The following is a 20,556-nucleotide window of genomic DNA, read 5'->3' on the forward strand; positions in this document are numbered from 1 at the left end:
CTTGCTGTTGGCAAGATCCGTATGAAAACTAAATTTGGGACGACGCGGGCAAAAGTCATTGCCAAAAGTATAAGAACGGTCATGTTCCATGCCAAAGGCGGACAGAATCATATCTAATCCACTACAATACACACCAACACCCATCGATATATTCATTCATCTGTTCAATATGAAGACTTCTGTATTCATCGGTCTCCTGACTGCCGCCGCCACTGCTAGTGCAGGTCCACTAAGAGCGAGGAACGATCAAGTCGATATCACATTCATTGGTGCAGCCGATGCCCAATTCACCCGAAGCTTCCCAAGTGACGGCAGTGTCGTCTCCATTGGTGAGTGTCTCTAAAGGAGGGCCTACTTTGAGAACTCATTGTAACATCATTAGGTGACCCACTGAGCATCTCGCACATCTCATCCAACACAGCTGGAATCCAATGCACCTTCAACGGTATTGATCACAGTGTGACAACCGTCACCGGAGCCGAGCTGGTCGATGTCGGCCCTCCTCAGACCCAGCTCTCTGGATCTTGCCACCCGGTGGGCATGAAGCGTCGCAATGACAATGTCCATGTCTCCTTTATCGGCGCTGCCGACGGTAAATTTACTCAGGACTTCCCTATCAACGGTGGATGGGTTCAAATCAGTATGTTTATTCACTTATTCCTATCTCGGATACGATTTACTAACCAGTGCAGCTGATCCTCTGAGTATCTCCCACATTGTCTCCGATCAAGATGGCATTACCTGTACTTTCAATGGCATTGACCACAGTGTTACTACCATTAGTGGTACACAACTGGTTGATGTTGGACCCCCTCAGACGCAGATCTCTGGTTCCTGCTGGATGTGAGATGTACCGAGGTCTGACACGTAGACTGAATCTTGAGTCTTGAAATATATGGAGAATATTTTTAACCTGGTAATTGAATTATATGTTTCTGCTTTATCTGTCTACGGTGTCACTCAGGTTAAGTGCAGTCATTTTACTTTGATATACAACACACTCTTTAACGCTCAACCTTGAATACTGTGTTTTGAATTTGACGAGATAGCCTAATCCCGATCGCGCCATTTTGAATCCAATCTGAACTTAATTGACAGGCTGTTCACAGGGTTCTCGCGCGAAATGAGGGGCGAATGTAATTCAGGGCGGGAATGCGACGCGAGGGGCTGCCAGGGTCGATCTCGGACCTTGATTTTCATTGAGCAGTATTCTCATCTGTTAATGAATATTTTGATAGTTTAGTTATATTTTGTTAATGGAATTCAGTTGCTGTGATCAATTTCTAAAAAGCCACGAGCACCCCCCAAACGCGAAAATGTATGTCAAGATCCAAATCGTTAGCCAAGGAGGCCCGGAATTCAGGGCTGCTACTGTCCCTCTCGCGAAGCCCTTCCAAGGCCAAGCGTGGGAGTACATTCCAGGTGGAAATCCAGACCATTCTACCCAAAGCATTTTATAAAACATGTCGCGTCCCCGGATCGCGTGTCTGCAAGCGACAACCACGACAACGACCACCGACACCACGCCATCGACATGTATGCGACCAACTAAGCGTGTAACTATTAATTTTTGAACCAAAACCCATTGACGCCTTGGAATATCGCCTCAATCCTCGAAACTTGATTTGCTATCGAGCTATCGTCGACTATACCTTTTTGAAATGCGTTGGAACGTATCTATACCGTTCCTTCTCGCCGGCATCATTGACTATGCATGTGCTGGCCTGCATCACTATCATGCTCATAGCCATCGACACCGTCATTTGATGCGTCATGCTGAGCAGCTGGAGCCGAGGGATCTGGCTTGGGACAATGTGGAGAATATCCAGGGCGATATGGAGCTGGAATTTGTTACTCTCACGACTACCACTACAGTCGTTGGCAACTGTGCGCCTACACATACCATTTTTAGTACTTTGACACTCGTGAGAGAGGACACTGAGCCTACATCATGTGCGTCGGAGTACCCGGCGCACAGCTTCGTGCCTGGGCCTATGGTCCCGGAGCCTTTCCAAGCCCATTGGAATCAGGTGCAGCCCCATCCTGAGCCTATATATCAAGCGGCAATCCAGCCCAGGCCCACGATGTCTCAAATGAGTCAGCCTGAGATCTCTCGTCCTAAACAAACAGAGTCTGAAGATGTCACGATCACAAAGACCAAAACCATTACCCGAACTGCAACAAATACCGTGAAGGTTACCGTCACGCCAGAGCCAGGGACACCAGAATCAGATACGCCGGAGACAGGTACACCATCATTGGCAGACACACTGCGCGAAAATCCAACAGAAGAACAAAAAGCTGTCCCTCGAAAAGGTCCACCAAAGAAAGACAAGGGCAAAAACGGGGAAAAGGGCGCCGTAAACGCAGTCCTCGATATTCCAAGCGAAGTACTCCCAGACCTACCAGTCGTGGACCAAATCCTCCCAGGACCCAAAGTGCACAACCCCGCCCCGATAGCCTGGACAGAAAAGCCACCAAATGGACAATTTTCATTCGACCGATTTGGCGGGCGTACAGCACCCCACGGAACAGAAATCCACTACAAAGGCAATGTTGGTAAACCATGGGGCAGCAACATTATCACCGTCAGTCCAGAAGAAGCCCACAACTACAAATACGTCGCGCAGTTCCACGGCGCACAAGACAAACCCTGGACGGTAGTGGTATGGAACAAAATGGGACCCGACGGCAAGATGACAGGATGGTACGGACACTCTGCCCTGACGTTCTCCATTGCACCTCGAGAAACGCGCTATGTTGCCTTCGATGAGGATTCAGAGGGTGCATGGGGTGCTGCGCCGGGTCATTCTCTGCCAAAGGATCAGTGGGGTGGGTATTCGTGTACCTGGGGTGAATTTACATTTGGGGATGGGGAGAATAATGGGTGGTCTGGTTGGGATGTTTCGGCTATTCAGGCGCAGATTGCTAAGCAGTTTGTGCAGGGTATGTCGATTTGTCAGGCTGATGGACAGGGGTGTTCTGTTATTACTCCCAATGCTGAGAGAGTTGTTGATGCTTATGTTGAGGCGAAGAAGGCTCGGAATGGCATTGGAGGTGCTGCTGCTCCGGGGCCGGTACGGTTGGATGTTTTGCTTGATTATCGGGGGTAAATTTTGATTTGTATATAAATGTTGGATTGTATCTGTATTAGCGCCGAGTAGCGTGGCTAGTTCACTAATACTTTGGTTTCCTCTTCAAACTATCGTACATGTTTGGACCTTTCCATTGATAAGTACTGGAACGCGGAGGGGACTGAGAACATTGTCGTAAGGCTTTCAACCAATCCGTTTTTGCACTCTCATAATGACTTTTTCTCAAAATCAAATGATTTACTCCATGGCAGGGATATCAATTTGAGTAATAGTCCAGACCTTACCACCCTGGCTGGAGCCGAGTCCAGTGTAAGTAGCGCCACCAGCCTTAGCAATGGTGTTACCGAATGTGGCATCAGCCCCAGCAAGGGTAATAGTAGTGTTCAGGTACTTCTGAGCAGCAATAGTACCAGAGCATCCGCCATCGCACTCAGTACCAGTACCGTATCTATTCCTAGTCAGTATATTCGAAGAATTACATGTCCGTCTTGAGGGAACTCACCCAGTCATATAGGGTCCGGAGGCACGAGAGTAAGTGGAGAGAAGAGCGCCGGTCACAGCGTTAGTGACGGTCCTATGTATGTTAGTTTCACTGTAGCTTTCAATCACATAGGGTAAGACATACTGCTTCCAGGTCTGTCCGTCAGACTCCAGGTTGTACTCGATACGGACGTGGTCGTCGCCACTGACAGCGGCTCCAGCACCATCAAGCTGGCCAAAGCTTCCGAAGACACTGGCGCGCACACACCACTGGCCGGTAGTGGCTCCACACCAGGAGTTGCTGGGCCAGCTCTCGAGGGTGGTCTGGACGAGGTCGCCGGTTCCATTGGACATCTATGACGATTAGAACAGTGGAATGAAAGGATACAAAGTTATTCAAACTCACGCCAGGCCACAAGAACAGCTCGCCGTTTTGAGTGGAAGGAGCAGCACCAGGGATAATAGTAGTGACGGCGTTGACAATCGTCGACTTGGAGGGACCAAGAGAAACACTGCCACCCCAGCTATCCTCTCTCTTGACGTGCTCGGCGACACCAGCGCTGACAAGGCCAATGCTGACAAGGGCGGGGATCCCGAAACGCATATTGAATATAGTGAACAAGATTATAATTGTCGAAAAGAAGAGTCGGTAGCGTTCCTGCGCTGTAGATGTCAAAAGCAAAAGGAGGAAATGATTACTTTGATGCCACAAGAACATGAAGATCCTCCATATTTATATACCCACCCCTGGAATCTGAGGAGTTATCCATTCTGCAGATGTGTAGTGGTGGGATTGACTAAAACCGGAGCGTGGCCCGAAAGCCCAGGATGTTTCACCTTAAAACAACACTAGCATCAAGGCTAACTAGTGAAACCCGCCAGCCCCATCGAATTGGCACATCCCATAGACGCATTAATTTGTGCCAAACAGTCAACACGCAAGTTATTCTCCGCGGGTGGACTATTTATTCAACTGCCAGCATCACGTTCGCTCATACCACTACCCCGTCCACGCCCTGCATCTCCACTACTACGGAAAGCGACATGAATTAATAGAGAGAAACACTGCGGATAGAAACCCGCAGGGATGCTTCGGATTGCGTTCATTCGTGCAAATTAATAAACAGGCTTGTGCGTAGGGCCGTTTAGACTAATGTTAATTGTCCAGCCCTATTCATGGATCAATGTCTTATTCCAAGTATTCGCCCTTGGTCTCGGCGTGGATCACATCGAATAGGGGCTTCGCGCTGAACCAGCCAGCCTTGGGGGTTCCGACTGTCTTGTACGTGAAAGCGGCGTCTGCTTCGTCAATTTTGACCGTCTGTCCGCCTCGGCCGGTCGCTGCTGCGTCTGCTAGGAGCTGGGCGTAGCAGCATTTCTCCAGGCTGACGAACCAGAAGACTGTTTCCTCAATGGTGTTTCCGACAGTCAAAAGACCGTGGTTTTGGAGAAGTGCCGCTTTCTTGTTTCCAAGTGCTTTGGCGATGTTCTGTCCTTCTTCTTCGGCCAGCACAACACCCTTGAAGGAGTTATACAGTGCCAGATCCTGTGCTTTGTTAGCCTGAATATGGCAGCAACGGCAATTGAATGAGCACTTACATTATGGAAAGCGCAAGCATCCTGCGAAATGATATCCAACGGTCGGCCTAGAGAACAAAACGCCCGCCCATGAAGACTATGACTATGCGCTGCGCAGTGCACATCTGGTCTGGCGGCATGGATAGCCGAGTGGATCATAAACGCCGCAGCGTTCAACATCCGATTCGGTCCACCGGCGATGACGTTGCCATCATGGTCAACCTGGATCAAATCCGAAGCTTTCATCAACTTGAATGCCGTGCCGAAGGGATTCACCCAGAAGGTATTTGGGTCAACCGGGTCACGGACGGTGATGTGTCCAGCGACACCTATTGGATATATGTGAGTTGATAATTATAAAGCATCGCAGGAGCTGAACGTCTTACCCTCGTCGTATCCCTTATCACCGAAGATGCGGAATGCAGCCGCTAGACGGCCCTTGAGATATTCGCGCTCGTTCATCTTATCTTCGAAAACGGGCATGCTGGGCATTTGCATTTTGATCTTGGCTTTCTCCGCGCCCTCCGCTTGGGATGATGGCGGGGCTTGCATGGTGACAGTGTTGGTGATGGTGTCTGTTGCGGTAGGGGGCGCCATGATGATTGTTGAAGAGAGAACGGTGAAGGTGCAGATGAAGTTCGAGCAATTGGAAACACCCCCAACCTTTGAGCGGGGTTGCTGATTATCGGTGAAGTCAGATTGGCCGAACCGAGGTACTCCGCAGCGGATATCCGGATTTGGAGAGGTATACTGAAGTGTACACTTGTATGGAAAAGAAGAAAACAATTGAATTGAAGCTAATGGAACACCCGAACTCTGGTCGCTGAAACAACTGCTCAATGCAATACACAAAACCAACGCTCTAGCCTATTAATCCAAGAGGTCATATATCATAATGTTGGGTAGAGAGGCACAATCCAAGGAGCCAGCCCAGCGTAGCCAGGGTCAAAAGTAGGTATTCTATACCGGGAACATGGGTCCTCGCTCAACCTCCGCCATCAAAGCCTTGAACAGCTTGCGGTCCGCTGGGCTAAGACGTTCGCTGAGAGTGGCGACTTGATTCGGAGAACCAACCAATGGTTTTAAATCTGCTTGACACAGGGTTCCGGCCGCGGGTAAGGCGCCAGTTTGAAAGTAGTTGCGAATGGCTTTGGCAATGCAGATTGACGGAGCTGCGATTGTGGTGTGCTACATGAGGTCAGTCATATAAACAGATAGAAAGATTGCATGAAGTAACTTACTCCTTCTGACTCCTGTTGGATTAACCCAGATCCCGGGAACATCCGATTCATGTGTTGGGCGCTGGATGTATTAGCTTTAGTTATTTCTACCCAGGGGCAGGACAGGTATACCTGTGTAGCGGTGTCACTGGATCCAGAGTATTCGACACAAAGAGCAAGGGATGAGCTGTATTCGCACCCCAAGGCCCTAAGACCATTTAGCAGAGAAAATATAGAATGACAACACGGAACATACCTTCGAATGGATACTTAGGCTTAGCCTTCCAACCAACACAGCTCAACTGCATCTGCGCCCAGTAATCCCCAAGAGAGGAACTATCAGCAGCAAGCTCATTCCACATACCCGTGAACTCTTCCATGCCCATCGTAGTCAAAAACTCCGCATCCGAGCACAGGATAGCAGACATGGCATATAGTCCATTATCTTGCGCACGAGCGCACTCGGCAGACCAAGGCCCAGCACGACTACAGGCATTAGAAGGACACGCGCCAAAGTGATTTTCATGTTTGAAATCAGCTGCTGGAACCGCGTTGCCTTTGGATAGTTCCCTCATCCTCCTTGCTAGAAGTGGGAATGCAAGCAGTGGCTGGTACACGGCGACTCGCTGCATCGCTTTGATGTCCGTCCAGGTAACGACCTCGGGGCCCCGTGTCGCAGAGGCCATCACAGGTATTGACGCATTAAGAATCTGTTTTTCAAGCTGCAAGAATGCTTCTTTAATGGCGTCTGCACCACCATCAATGTAGAAGGGACAGCCAGCCAGACCGGCTTCGTTGCAGTATTGGCCAAAGCGCTCGAAGATCGCATCTGCGTCAGTGATGGCATTTTTCCCTGCGCCCTGGTAGTACTTGAACATGTCAACTACGCCGTCGAGAACGGCTCGGTTGACTCGATCGGGGAATAAAGAGGCAAATGTGCTACCGAGGAGGGTGCCATATGACCTGCCCCAGTAAAGCAGTGGCTCTTCACCACGGCGCCGTCGAGTACGTTCCAAAACCGCCAGGGCTTCGTCCGACGTGTGGCACCTGAAGGCTTTTGAAGCTTCTTGGCCTTGTTTCTCGCGCCACTCGCCATGTCTCTCCATGATAGTCAGCATATCCTCCGCGACCAGTCGCGTGTTGACATATGACATCATTGGTTCGTCTGTCCCCAAGCTGGACATATCATACACCGAGCAACCCGAGTTCAGCGCCTCAGTTCGCTGCCAGTTTCTCTGTAGTGCATCCCAACCACTACCGAGCATGCCTTCGGTAGCAATTTGCAGTTCCCAATTCCGCTGCGATACCGGATCGGGGAAACACATCACTGGGGGTGTGGTGGATCCCGCTCCCCGAGGGTCAAAACCGACGATATCGAAATACTTATCGGTTGTATTATCTCTGGCTTCACCGGGATCACCTTCTGCATCGACAATCAGCTGGAGATCGGGACCTGACACGAATGCCTGCATTGTCCCAGAGCCACCAGGACCACCTGAGAAATAAAGTATAAGCTTAAGTCAGTGTCGACAGGAATAAACCAACTAACCGGGATTAATCAAGATCGCGCCTCCATACTGGGGATCAGTGACAGGCACCTTGGCCGGTAATCGAACCACAGCCAAAGCGAAAGTCCGCCCTTTCCCATCAGTCCGATTATAATCCATAGGTACTTCCAGCCTCGCACACTGGAAATCACCCCCACAGTTGTGATATTCCAGCGACTGCGCAGGCATGATCTCGTCCCAGGTAAGCGGGACGGGGACATCCGGCGAGATCCAGGTCCGTGACGGTGAAGGCCAAGGGACTGGCCACAATAGGAAGGTCAACACGGCTGCTAGCGGTAAGCCCCATCGCGTATATCGAGGGCGAGGGGGTAGCCGTGATTTCTCCATCGTGGAAGACTCACAGACGTAGAGGAAGAAGCCGCCAGATTCCCCTCTTAGATAAACATGAGTCGATCCATGGCTCGACGATCGGGTCCCACTCTCAAGTGGGGTTTATTGATTGACTATTTTCTTCTTCTTAAGGGGCTGAGATGCATGCGCATGGATCGCGTGTGCTTTTATTGGTGCTTGCTTTGTGTTGTCTGTCTTCTGATTCGTCTTGATAAGAAGAGCCAAAGCTGAGACATCGGCAGATCCTGGTCGGTTGCATTTAGGGGAGAAGGGTCGCATGCGAACTATGAGTTCACCGCTTCTCTTTCTTAACAAACATCTGACCTGGGCTTGCAGAAAAGAGGGCTGTACACTTTAATGTACATCTTCACGTTTCTTATTATCCCTACCATTGGTAGCCACGGCAGTCTAACGCAGTCTTAGGCTCAAACCCCATTTTCTCCTATAGAACCTTGTTGAAAGGATCAGCGGTCCTGTGGTGTGTATTTGCAAGAACATGGTGTAAGTGCGCTTCATGTGCAAAGCTCGCAGGTCAAAGCTTTCGTGACTCCGCTTCATAATCGCTGTAATCTGCAAAGCCAAATTCAACTTCCACCATCTCGCATATAGTCTTCACTCCGCCCAAGGCATCCCTCGCAACCTTGGGGGCTCCCCCTCAAAGGAGCTGTCTTCGCCAAGGACCCATTACAGTTGATTTATCCGCAGCACGATCTTCCGCAGATCAGGTAACTCTCGGTCACGGACCTCCATCAAGCGACGAAGCTGCAAAGCAGTCATGGTGTGTTCGACCATTTCAATTTTGGCCAGACAAATTCAAGTTTTGGGGGGAGAATTTTGGGCCAAGACCAGGAGGCCCTTTCGCCATCTCTGGGAAACAGCAAGTTATACAAAGGGAAACGCAGCTCTCGCAAAACAGTGAAGTCCACAGGACTTTCAAACCATGCTTGGTCTTGGGTATCTTGTATGATTTCATCACTCTCCAATGCATCGGGGGGCTTGAAACTCCCGTATCATTCAGACGCAAACCCTGTAAGCTGTGTTACTGCGTGGATAGGGCGAAATGATAAGGATGACACCGGAAAGGATCGGTAAAATTGAAGTGTGAACAGTGTTTTCCCTACGCAGTTTGGTACCGCAAGTTGCTGATCTATCACTGTCCCCCGTCCCACCACTACAATAACCACAACTCGGATCGCAGGAACTTCGTTATGTGTAAAAGCAGTCTCTGGAATGATAAGGAAAGTCATAAAGGCTGGATTTCACAATGACTATTTCCAGATGCTGTAACATTGGAGTAATATCTGAGACGGCCATATTGGTAACATTGGTCACCAGAAAGTACTAAAAATTGTAGATTGCGAACGAACAGCAGAAGCAAACATCAAAGCGCCTATGGAAACAACAGCGGAATTCTATTTGGGGCCAAGACACTAGCAAACACAATCGTTGGCAAATCTGACAGGGATCAGAAGAGCCTCAACTTGTGGAGCAATAGAGCCTGCCCCTCTCTCACTTCCCTCAAAAAACCTTCCTTCCATCCATAATATTCACTACTTCACATCTCAACCCTTCCAAGACCACATAACAACCCTCCACACCCTTCCTCTCAGCGACGCAATAAAAGTAATACTAACCTAGTCCCAGACCTCCAAAGTTCGGCTACTTCGTCACACACAGCTCCTACACCGGCATCACAGACCTCAACGACCAAGGCCGACTACGGCTAAAAAGCGCCCAGAGCTGCTTCGAGCAAAATGCACCGCTGGAACTACGGCTACTGGCGAGTATCACGCAGGTTGAGGAGGCTTGGAGAGGTGATCTGGTGGTGAGGTTTGAGTATGCTTTGGATCTGTGGACCTCGGGGTGTGGGAATATGAGCCGTGTTAGCTGTGAGTGGTAATAATGAATCCATGAGACCATCAAAACTAGCCGGTTTCTACACAGGATATAAACCAGAAAAGAGGAAATTCACGAAAATCCTTTTGGTTTTGATTGGATTCGCAATGCCGGGGTATTTACACGGACATATTGCAAGAACAGAAAAAAAGAAGAAAACCCCGCCTCGATCTAATCCAATGTACAGATGTAAGAGATGCGTTAATGTTCGTTTCGGATAGAAGACAGGCTGGCGCGCGAGTACATGTGCAGCTGGCTTTAGCTAAGCTCAGCTGTGGCTGCGGTGACGCTTTCTGGGGTTTCCACGGCGACCAAGGGCGTCGTTGCGGACACTGATGTTGTCCTCGACCTGCTGCAGATAAGCGACAAAGTCATTGTAGTTGGTGAAGTCCAGATAAGTCTTTTCGGCCTCGTTGCGGACCTTATGCAGTAGATGCTCGAAGAGGTGGCGCATACGATCTCGCTCGGTCATTCTCTCGTTGAAGTGGGGTTCCCACTGCTGCATCCAGTTGGAGAAATCAGTCACGGACTGCGCGGGGCGCTGGTAGCTATCCTTGTAGCGAGCCCTTGCGATCTCTGGGTAGACTCCGTTTTGGAGTTGGTGGATGAGGAAGGTGCAGAATGCGGAATAGGTGACTTGGTCACTGGGTAGGTTACGCGTGTGACGCTTCCATTCGTCTTCCAGGTTGAGGGTAATGTGCTTAAGAGCTCGGGTGAGCTTGCGTTGGTCGGTGTCATAGTATTCGGCATATTTGGCGAAGTGACGGTCGAGGCCCATTGTGTAGTTTTTGTATTCCCCTAGAGCGCGTCCATTGTAAACTGGCACGTTTGGAACGGGTGGGCCATGATTGTGGTCATCGTCCGAAGGATGTATGTAGGAGGCTTGATAGACTGGGGCAGTGGGCGCGAGAGTAGTGGGCTCGGTTTTGATGGCTGCTGAGGTAGGGGATCTGCTTGCTGCGGCGAGAGCCCGCAATTGATCCAGTGCCAAAGCTGACAGTGTTCCCGTGATTGGTCTGGTAGGAGTACCGTCTTTCTGGGCTTTGGTGTCAGACACGCGGCGGTCGGCGGCGGCGGGCCTCTTGGGAGTGTGGGCTGGAAGAGCTGAGGTTGGTGGAGAATCATTGTTCTCGATAGCTCTCGGGGCTGGTTTGGTAGGGGTAGGAGGCGTAGGCTCCTTGCTCATGGTAGCTACCAGACGAAGACGAGCATCTTCAAGAGCTCTCTCTTCATCGGCCACTTGCTGCTGGATCTCAATGAGTTGACGCTGTCTCTTCAACCTGACTAACTGGTCTTGAGCCTGGCGAATCTGAGCCTCCAGATCATCAGGCAGATCATGCTCAACCACCGGCTGAGACTGAGGGGGTTGCTCCATCATCCTAGCGAGGTGTTCCCACCCCTTGGAAGAATCCATAACTTTTTGATCCCTGCCGATAAGATAGAGCGGAAAAAGTAAGTTCCGTGAAGAAACGCACGTGTCAGGCCACGTCCGAGATCAATTGGGCATCAAAGGTCAGCGGGAGAATTTGAAGAAGGAGATCAAGGAAAAAATATCTCCTTGACTGAGATGTAAACAATGGTGTTGTTGAGCTTCAATCGCAATTGGACGCGAAATGAAGGATCGGATGATCGGTGATACTTTCTATCACGGAAATTTGAGCAAACAAACGCTAGACCTTGAAGAAGATGAGACTAACGTGAATGGACGTGACTGGAAAGAAATGTGAACAATAGAGCTGATGGACAACTTATAGAATGAAATGTGTCATCGCTTACTTCGTCAAGTTAAAAGTCTAAACGACCCTTATGTGCAGCCCTACAACAAGTCCTTTCGCAACACACACCTCCAGTGGAAACAATGTAGATGATCAATATAAGGCACTCGAAAGTGACCAAAAAGATATGGGAAAAGAAAGGCCAAGTCAAGGTACAAACAAAGCAACAAATAGGACATTCGCTTCGAGGTGTTTATATAGAAAGTGTCTAATGTTTTATGACATGTCTCTGAGACCATCAATTTAGCTTTGCTTCTAATTGACACGTATAGCCCCGGAAATTGTCTTCACAAGCTCTCGAAATCACTTGAAACAGAGTTTGAGATGTGACACGTACAACCCGACTCAAGTTCAAATATAAAGCAGACCTTCAAAAGTCCGAAACAATATTTCCAGATACAGTGAATTAAGAATTGATTACATTAAATATTAAATACCGAATCGAAATCTGAAACCCCATCCCCCCAATTGCGTCTATTTACCAGGCGAACCAAGTAAACAAACAAACTTCCGATCAGGAGTATCATCAAGAACATTCTTAACCAAGTTCCAAACATTCAAGTCATAAGCTTCACCGATGTGACCAACAGGATCCAGGGGACAAGTATCCTGAATCCAGCGATTGGTAACACCATCCTCGTGCACAAAGGAAGTAGAAGGAGGAGTAACAAGCTCATCATACTTGGAAGCGATAATAGTAACCTTATTCCCTGGCTGAACAATAGGCTCACCATCATTCAAGCGCAGGATAGCAGCACCACCAGGGCCAAGCTCATCACAAGCCGGGCAACCAACAAGATCAAGAACATCCTTCACGACCTCACGGGTAGTGTTCCCGAGCACGTAAGCAAGATCATACAAGTGGGCAAAAGATGTAGCATGCGTTGGCGGCGCAATAGCAGCAATTTTATCAACAAGGTGCGAGACACCCTCGAACTTGGGAACATAAAGGGACTGGAAAGCACCTTCAGAGTGGCCGACAAGATCGACCTTCTCCTTGCCGGTCTTGGCGACAATTTCCTTGATGTAGGCGGCAATCTCGGGCGCGCTTTCGCTGATACTCTTCAGTCCGCCCAGGAACGGGAAGCCGTCGTAGGCTCCGTAGGTGCGGGCGTAGGTGCAGTGGCCTTTGGCCTGGAGCCAGTATTGGAGGAAGTTGATGTCTTCATAGTAGGTTGCGCCCAGTCCATGTAGGAAGACGACGGGGTTGGAGTCGGATTTGCAGTTGAAATCGTTGATTCCGGTTGCGAAGGTTGTTGTTGCTGCTAGAGCTGAGAGGGCTAGCTTAGTGATTGAAGGCATGGTGGATAGTATTATTATGATTTTTCTGAAGAACGACCTGACACAAGACAGATAGCTTTCTTCTTATTCTGCAGAAGTCAGACGTCGTCATCTCCTTTTTTTTTTCATGGGTTCTCCATTCTGTGAACTATCGATTGTTGATCTCTGAGCCTTAATTGTAACTGGTCGATGTAGTGGAGTCGTGTCAGGTACTTGTCGAATTAGCGAGAGCTTCATCGCCGATCTCAATATGACAACCAATCAAGAGGAATCTGACAACCAAATCTTGGATGCATCATTTCAGCTGTTTAATTTCGCCGGTGGATCCTGGGGATTTTCGATCGGGAACGGGCCAAAAGGGGTATCGTCCGAATGCACAAATGGGGTTCAATTGGAGCCGAGAGCTCGCTAAGCCTCCATGATTTGATTTCATGGTCCGCAACACATTTTTATGTGCACAACAGGATCCATTAGTGGAGCTGTGACAGCAACGGCGGTTCCAAACTTTGGCAAGACGGATATAACGGATTTTCGGAATAAAGAATTGCAAGTCATCGCTACAGTTCACATCACTATATGCATGTGCAGTACGCACTATGGGCTACCTGTATTCAAGGGCGAATCTTGCTGAGTAGATAGCTCAGGCATGGCACTGCCCCAAAGTCCGAGCGAGTGTCGCCGTGCCACCAAATGCAATAACTCCACCATCCATTCACGCTCCGGTCCTCCTTCGGGGAATGCTTCCCACGCTACCCGAGTGGGGAATGCAAGGCGGTTAATCATGTTGCCGGGCGCTGTGGTGATATAGAACTCCAGCGTACGGGCAATCCCGCAACCCAAGTCGTATTGTTCCATGGGGGTGACACGGTCTTGGGGACGGGTATCGACTGACGAGAGGATGAGTCGGAAGCTGTAGTAGAGGCACATGGTTTGTGCCAGAAGAAGGTTTGGGTATGTGAATCTGGTTGGGGTATAAGTAGCCCCAGTGCGCAGGTCGCGCCGCTGGAAAATAGGGAAATCATCTGCGCCTGTTTGCTCGACTTCTTTGGGTGGTCCGTCAGGGTAGACCTTGACCCAGTCTTCGTACCATTGGTAGAACTTCATTGTGAGGTCGCCGATGCCGTTCCACAAAGTGGTCTGCTTGACGGCGATCTCATGGGCACCTAGTACGGAGCGTGCCTGTGCTGCTTTGAAGGAATCAGACTGCGCTAGTAATCCCGGAATATGGGCGGCAAGATCAAGCAGGTGGTGTAAAATGTCCTTTGTGGTTGTTCCTGCGGCCCATGGGATAGTCTTCCACTCCTCTTGTGCTAGGAATGACTCTTGTCGAGCAGCCAGAGCACCCCCGATCTGAGAGTCGTTAGCGGATGAACCAAATGTTGAGAATTTGGAGACATACCCAGTAAGGACGAAGTTCAGTGAATAAAAGATGCTCCACCCCGTACATATGATTTTCCGGTCCACGATGCTCAATCAAGCGCACCGCACCTCGAACGTGGGCCGAGACACCGCTGTCAGTAGTGCGTTCAACGCTCTGTCAAAATCAGCAGTGATTAACAAGTCAGTTGATTGGATCGACAAACCTCGAAAGCTAGTAGCAGAATCACAGTGACCAGCGTGGATTCGGCTTTAGACTTCTCAGGATCAACCAATGCATCCTGTAGACCGCGCAGCACACGTGGGTAAAGTCGGAACCCAGATGCCTCGATCTGTTTGTTCTGAACAGACCGCCCAAAGAAGGCCACCGAGACAGCCTCGAAAGCATCGCTGATCAGAGGGGAAAACATTCGAATGCCGGCAGCAGCTCGCAATGCACCTGCCCGTCCCGACTTCATATCCACCTCGGGGCTAAACGCATCAACGAATCTCTCGACAAACACATCCACCGCTGGTCTCTGCATGTTAATTACTGAAGTCCCTCCAGATGAGTCTGAGCCACTGCCGAAAGACATCTCACGCTCAAATTCCCTTTCATCGTCATTATCGAAGTTATTGAAGTCGTCGCTGGCAGAATTTAACAAGAGGCGTTTCCGAACCGGCAGAGTCGAAGATGGCCGCGATGGTTGTTCAAAAGATTCATAAGCTAAACATGTTAATAAAGATACTAAGTCACAACCACGATGCAAGGGACAAACCTTCTCGGCCTTCCCATGGCCCCACGGGAACCAAGTCCTTCTTGAGACCGCCATGAGCAGATCGAAGCTCACGAACAAGCTCCTCCACAAGGCTGAGCGGGGCAGATCGAATAGAGTCAAACAACCCTTCAAGCTGTTCAAGCTGCTGCAGATCCCGAGATCTCGAACCTGTACCTACAAGCAGGAATCAGCAATAAGTCCTGCATCGAACCCCACAAGAAGTGGGCAGTGGCTTGAGAAGCACATACCATCCTGCCTGGCATCAATCCTCGATCTTAGCTCCCGGATCTCCGCCCGCAAGTTCTTAATCTCCTCTGCTTGGCTGATTGGCCGGGCGTCCTCGTCCGAGACGTCCTCATACACGCATTTCGAGGGGTATCCATGTGCGCAGCAGGCATGGCAGGGCTTGACACGATCACACTAGCAACGATCGACGTTAGCATGTTCGCACGTAGGTACTAGCATTGGCGTTGGCGACCAGTGGGACGCATGCGATGGGTACGGGAGCGTCCCGGCCCAGGGCTAGCGATCTGAGCACAAACGGGCATGGAGAACCGACCTTGACTTTGCGGAGCCGGCAGACTTTGCACGACCGTGACTGGCGGTTGGCAGCCCTCCTGACTCGTAGGTCGGAGGCAAAATGTCGCGTGTCGCCGACCATAGGGGCGCGCATGGGGAGCTTGAGGGTGGGAGTTTGGGAAGGGTCTCAGCTTGCGGGCCAACGGCGCGGCGGGATTTAGGCGAGCCAGATTTCCGAGCTGGTCGTCCGAGATCTGCTTGCTTGGGTGGTGGGCCGACTCGTCCGCTCGGGCGTTTGGCGCTGCTAGTTTGGCGATAGTTGGTGTCTCGCCGCTGCTGATAGGTGGCGGGTGGGCCCGCCATTGCGACCGAGTCTGAGTTGTGTCATTTTTATTGGGCGTTGTGGATGTGGCTGCGCTATTCGTTGAAGAATTGGCTATGGAGCTGTGAGTCGACTGAAATGGAAGAGGAGTTGGCCCCTTCCAACCCTTGTCCCGTTCATTCTTCATTCCGTTCATCCCGTGATTTTACATGTACAGTGTTGGCTGCTCCCAGACAGTTTCGTCATCCAATCTTATGATGTACCATGTAGTGTTTAATATGAAGAATTTACCAGTATTTTGGCTTGGTGTTTGTAATTGCGAAAGTACCAAAGTCTGATGTTTGCACGTTGCAAAGTAATCCACCGAGGCGTGTATTTCGGAACTGATGTCTCTAGTTCTTCTATTCGGTCTCTCATATCTCTCCGCAAATGATGAAATAGATTGATACAAAACTCAAGGTGCTATGGATTTTAACTCTGATCTGATAAATTATTGTTAACTGTAACGTGGTTCTCGTTCGAGTGGCCATCCCTAGCCACCTCGAAACACCATACTAAATCGGAAAAATTACAACGTAGTATCTCAACAACCACGTTTTAATTTCGGCTCCTTGTCCATAAATTGTCATACATCAGACGTATTTACACTATATATCAAATACAAAGAGAGCAGAATGCTTAATTATCGTTATTTCGAAATTGCCGAAAATTACATTGCTAAAAACTAGAAACCTTGATATCTTAACCAATAGGATATAAAATCCCGTTCAACTCGTGAGATTGTCTAAATATCACCTAAAGAGTATCGTGCTATAAGGCAAAGTCTTTCTAGACCACCGTTGTCAAGGTATCAAGTTTTTTAATCTATCCGATTTAGTACGGTGTTTTGAGGTGGCCACTCGATCGGGAAATACGTTAGCTGTCGTCTAAGGCATACAGTAATGCCTTACCGAGGCTATTGAGCAAACAAACCGAGCAAACATTTTGGTGGAAGAGCTTTGTCTTTTGTATAGACAGTTCATACCACACATGGATGAATCAGTCACTGAATATTAGTCTAAGGGTTCATCAATAGATCTGACTCAGTCGCATGAGGAACTGATAATAGAGCCTCAATAAGCCAACTGATGGGTTTAAAAGTGCCTCCAAAGATAGCTCTGTCAACTACGTATGTAACCACTGTACATGCACTCTCACGTACAATGTGTATAATCAAGATTCTCATACAAAGTCAGAAGTTCAAAAGTGGATTACGTCTTCACTCTCTAACCTGGGAAAACATATCATGTACATGCCGAGGGCTGCAGCAACATCTCACAGATCCTGCAATCGGACAGGAAGCTCTCGCCCGAGAGAAATACCGAGGTGAATATCGTCAGCCATATGCAGCATATTCAGATAGCGTGAGTTGATTTCTTCACTTGGATCCTAGGGGCGCTCAGGGGGCGAATGGTTTGATTCGCTAAAAGCCACACTGGAATCTACCGAGGAATGCTACTAAGACGAAGATGGCAAAACCGAGATGCCAATTTAGGGTCGACGCTAGGAGTTACACCGGCCAAGCTTTGAGTATATCGGTCCACGCGGAGGAAGTGCGAGAAGTTACATGTAGAGTTAGAGACGGGAAAGTCTTGGCTGGAGGAGATCAACGTGGTTGAGTCCGGGGTCTGGGGTCCGGTCCGGGGTACGTTCCTTTCTCATCATTGTCTACAGTGCGTTGTTCCTCTCCACCATGCGTCCACTCAATCAAATCATCCAATCTTTTGTTAAAATACCTGACTTCGGGATATGGTTTCCTCGAGTCCACCACGGATCGTTCACATCCCTGTCATCTTGGGGCACCAACCAACACAGCAAGTCAAAGCCAAAACCAAAGCAAGGATTGCCGGGGTTCCACGGCTGATAGCCCCCGGACTTTGTCCGAGCATAACTCGGCTTACAATCCTCGCACGGACGTTTAGCGAAGCTCCCTGAAGCCCGAGACTTGGCAGCCGAAGGCTTGAGCAGCCCGACCCAAGTGACCTTCCCAGTACGGCCCACGGCTTAAACTCAGTGGGCACATTAGCCTGAAATTGGCCTCCAACGTGGGGGATGTGGGAAAAATTCACCTATGAGAGATCATCAATGCCGTCATGACATGCGTTCGCCTTCGTATCTCTCTGCATTGGGCCACTTCCCCGCAAACATGATTGGTCCTGGTTGTCCCCCACGTTTCCCCAGAATTCACGGGGGAAATGCGAGAGCTTGTTGTACTGTAACATGACCTGTTGCTCGACATAAATGATCGCCTACCCCGGGCTTTTTGTAGTGTATCCTCCAGTTTGTTTGCTCGGCTCGTCAATATGGCCGGAAATGATAACACTATTACCGATGCGGAGTTGGGTGCAAAGGTCGACTTGAGCCATGAGGAGGTTGTCCATATGGCTGAGCTGACTGAGGAGGAGAAGGTCGTGGAGAAGAAATTGCGCCGGCGCATCGATACTTTGATCATGCCTTTGGTTATTTTGGTTTACCTGATGAACTATATCGATCGGTACGCGATGCCTTGAGAAAGAGTTCTCCTAAAGTGACCTGTGCTAATGGTTACAGTAACAACTATGCTGCAGCAAAGCTCCAAGGTCTCGAGGAGGATCTCGGACTCGATGACACTAAATACCAAACCGGCCTGTCTATTCTATTTGTCGGATACATTTTGATGCAGGTGCCCTCGAACTTGCTCCTCAACTACATGGGTCGCCCTTCACTATACATTGGATTTTTCGTCTGCGCTTGGGGCCTGGTGTCTGCGTTGACGAGTCAAGTGTCTAGCTATGGAGGCATTGTTGCATGCCGCTTTATTCTGGGATTCGTCGGTCAGTTCCTTATCAAGTTTCCATTCTTCTGACATGCGCTAAGCCCAGGTTAGAGGCTCCTTTCTTCAGTGGAGTCCTTTTCTACCTTTCAAAATGGTATACCAAGAAAGAATTGGCATTCCGTATGAGTATCTTCTACTCCGGTTCATTGCTCAGTGGCGCCTTCGGTAACCTCATCGCCGCCGGTATTCTCAACGGTCTCAAAGGAAAGCGAGGTCTGTCAGCGTGGCAATGGCTCTATGTTATCGAAGGCTCCATTACCTGTGCCATCGGACTAGCCATTTGCTTCATCCTGCCCGATTTTCCAGAAACATGGAAACTCCTTTCTCCAGAGATGCGCAAGGTTGCCCAACGCCGTCTTGCCATTGAGGCCGGCGAGGCTGACGTGGATGAGAAGGGTGGTGCGAATCAAATGAAGGGCTTGAAGTTGGCTATGACCGATATCAAGACCTACGCCTTTTCTATTGCCTATATGTGTATCACTGGAGCAGCTGGTTTCCAGAACTTCTTCCCAACTCTGATCAAGGAATCTGTCGACTACAATGATACCATCTCCCTCGTTCTCGTGGCGCCTCCTTACCTTTTCATGGTCGCGTATTCTCTCGGTCACTCTTGGGCGTCTGATAAACTGGAGAAGAGATTCTGGTTTTTTGTATACCCAATCCCGATCACGATTATTGGCTTTGTGGTTTATATGAAGACCAACACCTTCGGACCTCGATACTTCTCCTTCTTCCTCATGGTCTTCGTCTTCGCCCAAAATGGTACTCTATATTCCTGGCTCGCCAGTTCTATCCCTCGCCCACCTGCCAAGCGTGCTGCTGGTAAGTTATCCATACTCCCTCACTACATAATGCACGGCACTGACCTAAACAGCCTTTGCATTCTTCAATTCCCTCGGAAACAGCGCTTCGATCTGGACGCCGTATACATACATGGCCAAAGAGAAACCTCACTATGAAACTGCTATGGGTGTCTGCATCGCTCTACAAGCTATCGGTGGACTGTGTGCTCTCTTCCTATACTTTAACCTGAACATGCTCAACAAGCGCCAGCTGAGACTTGAGAATGAGGAGGTAGAGCTTGGTCCCAAGGATCTTCGTCGGTTGCAGGTTACTGCTGATGTTGAGGGGATTGATATTGCTGCTGCGAGACGTTTGCAGAAGGGATTCCGTTATGTATTGTAGGGAATTTGTCGATGGAATGTATATCATGATTCAACTAAGTGGTCCATTTGAAGCATCTCTGCGTAGTCACAGTATATATCATTTTAGTAAACGGCTCCACAGCTCTCCCTGAGTCAACAAACAGTTAGTGTCAATAGACCGATTTCTTTGGCACGGAGGAATGTCCTCCGCAAACCAACTCTCAAGCAAGGGCCAAAAGTGCGGGGACTCCGCATGCCGATCCGGGCGTGGCGGTATGGAATGAAGCGTAAGTGGTGCCACTCCCACTCTCTGATTAGTCCTCCAGTCCCGTCCCAGTCATACGCCGGATCAACTCTA

General features: G+C 49.5%; 9 protein-coding genes across 9 annotated transcripts; 3 read left to right on the top strand and 6 right to left on the bottom strand.

The window, feature by feature from the left end:
- Positions 1-169: 169 nt before the first annotated feature.
- On the top strand, positions 170-847 carry N7508_010259 (uncharacterized protein; the record flags this gene model as incomplete). The annotated part of the gene is made up of 3 exons (XM_058468319.1): positions 170-329; positions 383-640; positions 693-847. The coding sequence occupies 3 exons, from the start codon at positions 170-172 to the stop codon at positions 845-847; spliced, it is 573 nt and encodes a 190-aa protein (XP_058316165.1).
- An 814-nt stretch (positions 848-1,661) lies between these two features.
- On the top strand, positions 1,662-3,113 carry N7508_010260 (uncharacterized protein; the record flags this gene model as incomplete). Its single annotated transcript, XM_058468320.1, has 1 exon — positions 1,662-3,113. The coding sequence occupies one exon, from the start codon at positions 1,662-1,664 to the stop codon at positions 3,111-3,113; it is 1,452 nt and encodes a 483-aa protein (XP_058316166.1).
- A 219-nt stretch (positions 3,114-3,332) lies between these two features.
- Positions 3,333-4,179, bottom strand: N7508_010261 (uncharacterized protein; the record flags this gene model as incomplete). Its single annotated transcript, XM_058468321.1, has 4 exons — positions 3,333-3,543; positions 3,598-3,669; positions 3,721-3,929; positions 3,982-4,179. The coding sequence occupies 4 exons, from the start codon at positions 4,177-4,179 to the stop codon at positions 3,333-3,335; spliced, it is 690 nt and encodes a 229-aa protein (XP_058316167.1).
- A 585-nt stretch (positions 4,180-4,764) lies between these two features.
- N7508_010262 (class II aldolase/adducin family protein) lies at positions 4,765-5,750 on the bottom strand (the record flags this gene model as incomplete). Its single annotated transcript, XM_058468322.1, has 3 exons — positions 4,765-5,121; positions 5,175-5,482; positions 5,540-5,750. The coding sequence occupies 3 exons, from the start codon at positions 5,748-5,750 to the stop codon at positions 4,765-4,767; spliced, it is 876 nt and encodes a 291-aa protein (XP_058316168.1).
- Positions 5,751-6,113: 363 nt separating this feature from the next.
- On the bottom strand, positions 6,114-8,268 carry N7508_010263 (alpha/beta hydrolase; the record flags this gene model as incomplete). Its single annotated transcript, XM_058468323.1, has 5 exons — positions 6,114-6,341; positions 6,395-6,455; positions 6,506-6,581; positions 6,630-7,868; positions 7,923-8,268. 5 exons carry the CDS (start codon positions 8,266-8,268, stop codon positions 6,114-6,116), a joined length of 1,950 nt encoding a protein of 649 aa, XP_058316169.1.
- Positions 8,269-10,435: 2,167 nt separating this feature from the next.
- N7508_010264 (uncharacterized protein) lies at positions 10,436-11,581 on the bottom strand (the record flags this gene model as incomplete). The annotated part of the gene is made up of 1 exon (XM_058468324.1): positions 10,436-11,581. The coding sequence occupies one exon, from the start codon at positions 11,579-11,581 to the stop codon at positions 10,436-10,438; it is 1,146 nt and encodes a 381-aa protein (XP_058316170.1).
- An 835-nt stretch (positions 11,582-12,416) lies between these two features.
- On the bottom strand, positions 12,417-13,244 carry N7508_010265 (lipase family alpha/beta hydrolase; the record flags this gene model as incomplete). The annotated part of the gene is made up of 1 exon (XM_058468325.1): positions 12,417-13,244. One exon carries the CDS (start codon positions 13,242-13,244, stop codon positions 12,417-12,419), a length of 828 nt encoding a protein of 275 aa, XP_058316171.1.
- Positions 13,245-13,817: 573 nt separating this feature from the next.
- Positions 13,818-16,240, bottom strand: N7508_010266 (uncharacterized protein; the record flags this gene model as incomplete). The annotated part of the gene is made up of 6 exons (XM_058468326.1): positions 13,818-14,573; positions 14,623-14,757; positions 14,807-15,306; positions 15,359-15,532; positions 15,607-15,778; positions 15,914-16,240. 6 exons carry the CDS (start codon positions 16,238-16,240, stop codon positions 13,818-13,820), a joined length of 2,064 nt encoding a protein of 687 aa, XP_058316172.1.
- Positions 16,241-18,541: 2,301 nt separating this feature from the next.
- On the top strand, positions 18,542-20,238 carry N7508_010267 (uncharacterized protein; the record flags this gene model as incomplete). The annotated part of the gene is made up of 4 exons (XM_058468327.1): positions 18,542-18,732; positions 18,789-19,051; positions 19,105-19,875; positions 19,928-20,238. The coding sequence occupies 4 exons, from the start codon at positions 18,542-18,544 to the stop codon at positions 20,236-20,238; spliced, it is 1,536 nt and encodes a 511-aa protein (XP_058316173.1).
- Between the last annotated feature and the right edge of the window lie 318 nt (positions 20,239-20,556).

This window comes from Penicillium antarcticum (assembly GCF_028974205.1).
Source record: "Penicillium antarcticum strain IBT 31339 chromosome Unknown utg000009l_segment0_segment0, whole genome shotgun sequence".
Lineage (NCBI taxonomy): Eukaryota > Fungi > Ascomycota > Eurotiomycetes > Eurotiales > Aspergillaceae > Penicillium > Penicillium antarcticum.